This window comes from Sitodiplosis mosellana, unplaced genomic scaffold (genome assembly GCF_009176505.1).
Source record: "Sitodiplosis mosellana isolate CC-2019 unplaced genomic scaffold, AAFC_SMos_1.0 Smas_scaffold_6755, whole genome shotgun sequence".
Lineage (NCBI taxonomy): Eukaryota > Metazoa > Arthropoda > Insecta > Diptera > Cecidomyiidae > Sitodiplosis > Sitodiplosis mosellana.
This window is the reverse complement of record NW_022601910.1, coordinates 1-3,207: the sequence shown is the minus strand read 5'-3', so window position 1 is coordinate 3,207 and position 3,207 is coordinate 1. Positions and strand designations below refer to the sequence as shown.

At 36.2% G+C, this 3,207-nt stretch overlaps 1 protein-coding gene across 1 annotated transcript; it reads left to right on the top strand.

Moving 5' to 3' along the window:
- The first annotated feature begins 706 nt into the window (after positions 1-706).
- On the top strand, positions 707-2,925 carry LOC129579913 (uncharacterized). Its single transcript, XM_055470098.1, has 6 exons — positions 707-786; positions 867-882; positions 970-1,059; positions 1,296-1,954; positions 2,026-2,098; positions 2,247-2,925. The coding sequence occupies exons 1-6, from the start codon at positions 736-738 to the stop codon at positions 2,897-2,899; spliced, it is 1,542 nt and encodes a 513-aa protein (XP_055326073.1). The 5' UTR covers positions 707-735; the 3' UTR covers positions 2,900-2,925.
- The last annotated feature ends 282 nt before the right edge of the window (positions 2,926-3,207 follow it).

The window sequence follows — 3,207 nt, the reverse complement described above, 5'->3', positions numbered from 1 at the left end:
GCCAAAGCCGTTTTCGAAAATGATTATTCGTTTATTGTGCGACGTTTCGTTCTTATTAGGAGCATCATCAGGCTGGAGAACAAAAATGTACACAAAAAACAATGAGTAAGTGTTAAAACAATTAGAAACAGCCGAAAATAACCAAATTACGAACCAGTTACATCTGAATTTAAAATGTTTTCGAACGTATTCCATTGTTTTCATCGATTTACACAAATTGTATCAGCTACATGTATCCATCAGAGGAATTTTGTTATTGAGCTTCGTTGAATGTGTGAACATGGTTACATTATGCAACAGCAAAAGACAACCACAGAAAAAGGAACTTATTTCCAAGGTTTTTGGGCTCAATTTACCCAAATCTGGAGCGTTAGTTTTGCTCTGGCACGTCTAGTTTTCGAGATACGTTCATTGCGGTTTCCGTACTAGATTTGGAATAAGTGGGCACAAATACCTTTGAAATGAGTCTCCTCTTTTTGGGCGAATTTTTTTTTCGAAATTTGTTGCATAGTGTTATTAGACCTGAATTCATAAATTCCATAACTATAATATACCACAATTCATCAATCAAACGTTGCAGTGCACGAGTCAGCTATTGGTAGATGAATGGTATAAAAGAGGGAGCATCGCACGGGGAAGACCAAACGAATTCAAAGGATCTCCTGAAGAAGTTCAAGACAATTAACTACTATCATTGTGCAATAGGTTAAAACTCTGTTTGGTTGGCAAATTAAAATGAATCTACTACACGGTTTGTTTTCGGTGCTATTTATCGTTGAAATTTCAGTAAGTTTTTTTTCACTTTTATCCAATAAAATACGATATTTCTGTAGAACTGAAAGTAAACACGATTTTTTTCTTTCTAGGAACTTGAAGGAAAACGTAAGACAATTTTGGTTTTCATACACGATTTTTATGTTTCCAAACGATTTTTCAATTCGAAATTTCAACTTTTCTTCAAATGAACAGATAGCTTTTTCTCGCAAGCTCTTCTCAAGGGTGAAGTGGTTGAAACCATGTCGCATGCAAAGTTCATTGCTGCAATCCTTGCTCCCGCAAGTAAGTCTGCTTTATAATAATTTTCATTCTTTTTTTGTTTGAGTTTTCTATTAAATACAGTGAACGTTCAGAAATCTTAGGTAGTTTTTTTTCGGAAAATAGCTCAAGTTTTCTGCACGATTAAGATTTGTGCGACTCAAGATTTCCGAATGTTCACTGTATTACATATATCAATTTTGTGTGTGTTCATTTCTTTTTCTCCGAAACTGTGCTCAGATGAAACGATTTTATTACAGAATATTTGAATGTACTCGAAGACAAGTTAAATGATGCTAATAGAGAAATGCTGACTATATGTACCGCATTTATTCTGTCGAAAACGGAAATCATCACGAATGCCCATTGTGTGGATGGCGCCCCATATGTTTTTGTGGTAGCTGGTACGAAAAATGTATCAGATGCAAACCTGAAAATTATAATCAAAGTCGAAAAAGAGAACATTGCATATCACCCTTATTATAATCATTTAATTATTCCTGGTGCATTTGATATTGCCAAAATTACACTGAAAATGCCGTTAGAATTCAGCGATACCGTTGGCAATATTGAACTCGTGGATAAGGATTACAAATTGAATGACCCATCAGAAGTGGTCACTGCGTATGGATATGGCGTGTTGAACAACCAACCATCGATATTGAGGCGTTGCGATGCGAACTATATATTTGATGTCAAACGAGCCAGCACATTTAAGATAAGTCAGACTTTGTACTTTACAACTGGTGAAGCTACGAATGATGGCCAAATTATTACACAGGGCGATTCGGGTGGACCAGTCGTTTCAAAAACAAATGGCAAAATAGTTGGGATAACAATAGGTACAAATAGAACAGCAAATGGTCGCGGAAAGTTCCTTCCAATTACTCTATTTCTTGATTTTATTCATGACCCAAAGGTATCTAATCTCAATGCACCAATTTTTATTCTCAACAACGCGAACAAAATCATTTTTTGCATTAATTTCAGAGCGTGAAACCAATTCCACCTCCGCTTACACCTAACGAAGCCAAATTTATAGCCGATATAACGGTACCGGGAAGTAAGTGTGCTGTGCATTCGAAATTCGAACCGAATCAAACTGTTTTTAACGTCACTTTTATTAATTTTAAATAGAGGAGAGGCAAAAGTGGAGATTTTCCATGATTCATAAACATAAATATTCATTCGGAGATGTTTTTCTATTACAGAATTTCTTACTGTCCTCAAGAATGCTTATGCCGATTCCGACAGAGATATTCAATTTAATGCAATCATTTTGTCGAAAACGGAGATTTTGACCTGTGCGCATAGTGTGCTCGGCGCCCCATATGTCTACGTAACCGTTGATAAACTATCAAGAAATGCGACAAAACTTAAAGTCACTGAAGACCAGATAGAAATTCATGAGAAATACGACTTGTCGGGATGGACATTCGACATTGCCAAAATTACACTTAAAGAACCGTTGAATTTCAACGATAACGTCGAAAGCATAGATTTGGTGGACAAAAATTACGAAATGAATGACCCGTCCGAAGTGGTCACTGTCTATGGTGATATGATATTGGATGGAACAATGGGAACGAGGCGTTATGATACAAAGTATTTGAATGGCACCAAATGCAAACCGAAAGTGGGCGCTGTATTTGATGCAAATCATTTGATGTGTTACACTTTAGATGGAAGCATGGGAACTCCCTTAACGTTTGGAGGTCCAATGATTTCAAAAAAGAAAAACAAACTCGTGGGCATGACCATAATTCGTTATCCTGATCAGCCAGTTATTTTTCAACCAATTGTACCGTTGCTTGATTGGATCCGGAAGCCAAAGGCAAGGGTAATATGTAATCAAAGAAGATGAAAATAGGCTCGAAAAAAGAGGTTTTATGCGCTTTTTTTGTCCCTATCATTTGATGTTCAACAAAAGAACCGAATAAATTTGAAAATTTGAGAAAAATGCATTTTTTTTCATTCGCACATGCGCAGTTATATGACTATCTGAAATGATTGCGATACATATTACAACGAGGTTTTTATACAAACTTCCCATGTAGACCGGCCGCCAGACAGGAAAAAATCGAAAAAAGGGTAAAAAAATGTCAAAACTATGATTTCGACATTGCAATCATACAATTGACACCCATAGAACGAATGAACAACTTATGAGCT

Excerpts from the sequence above, each read along its gene's own strand:
- LOC129579913 (XM_055470098.1), top strand. The coding sequence starts at position 736 with ATGAATCTACTACACGGTTTGTTTTCGGTGCTATTTATCGTTGAAATT. Across the intron at positions 1,060-1,295 it reads TGCAATCCTTGCTCCCGCAA|AATATTTGAATGTACTCGAA; the intron begins GTAAGTCTGCTT and ends ATTTTATTACAG. Across the intron at positions 1,955-2,025 it reads ATTTTATTCATGACCCAAAG|AGCGTGAAACCAATTCCACC; the intron begins GTATCTAATCTC and ends CATTAATTTCAG.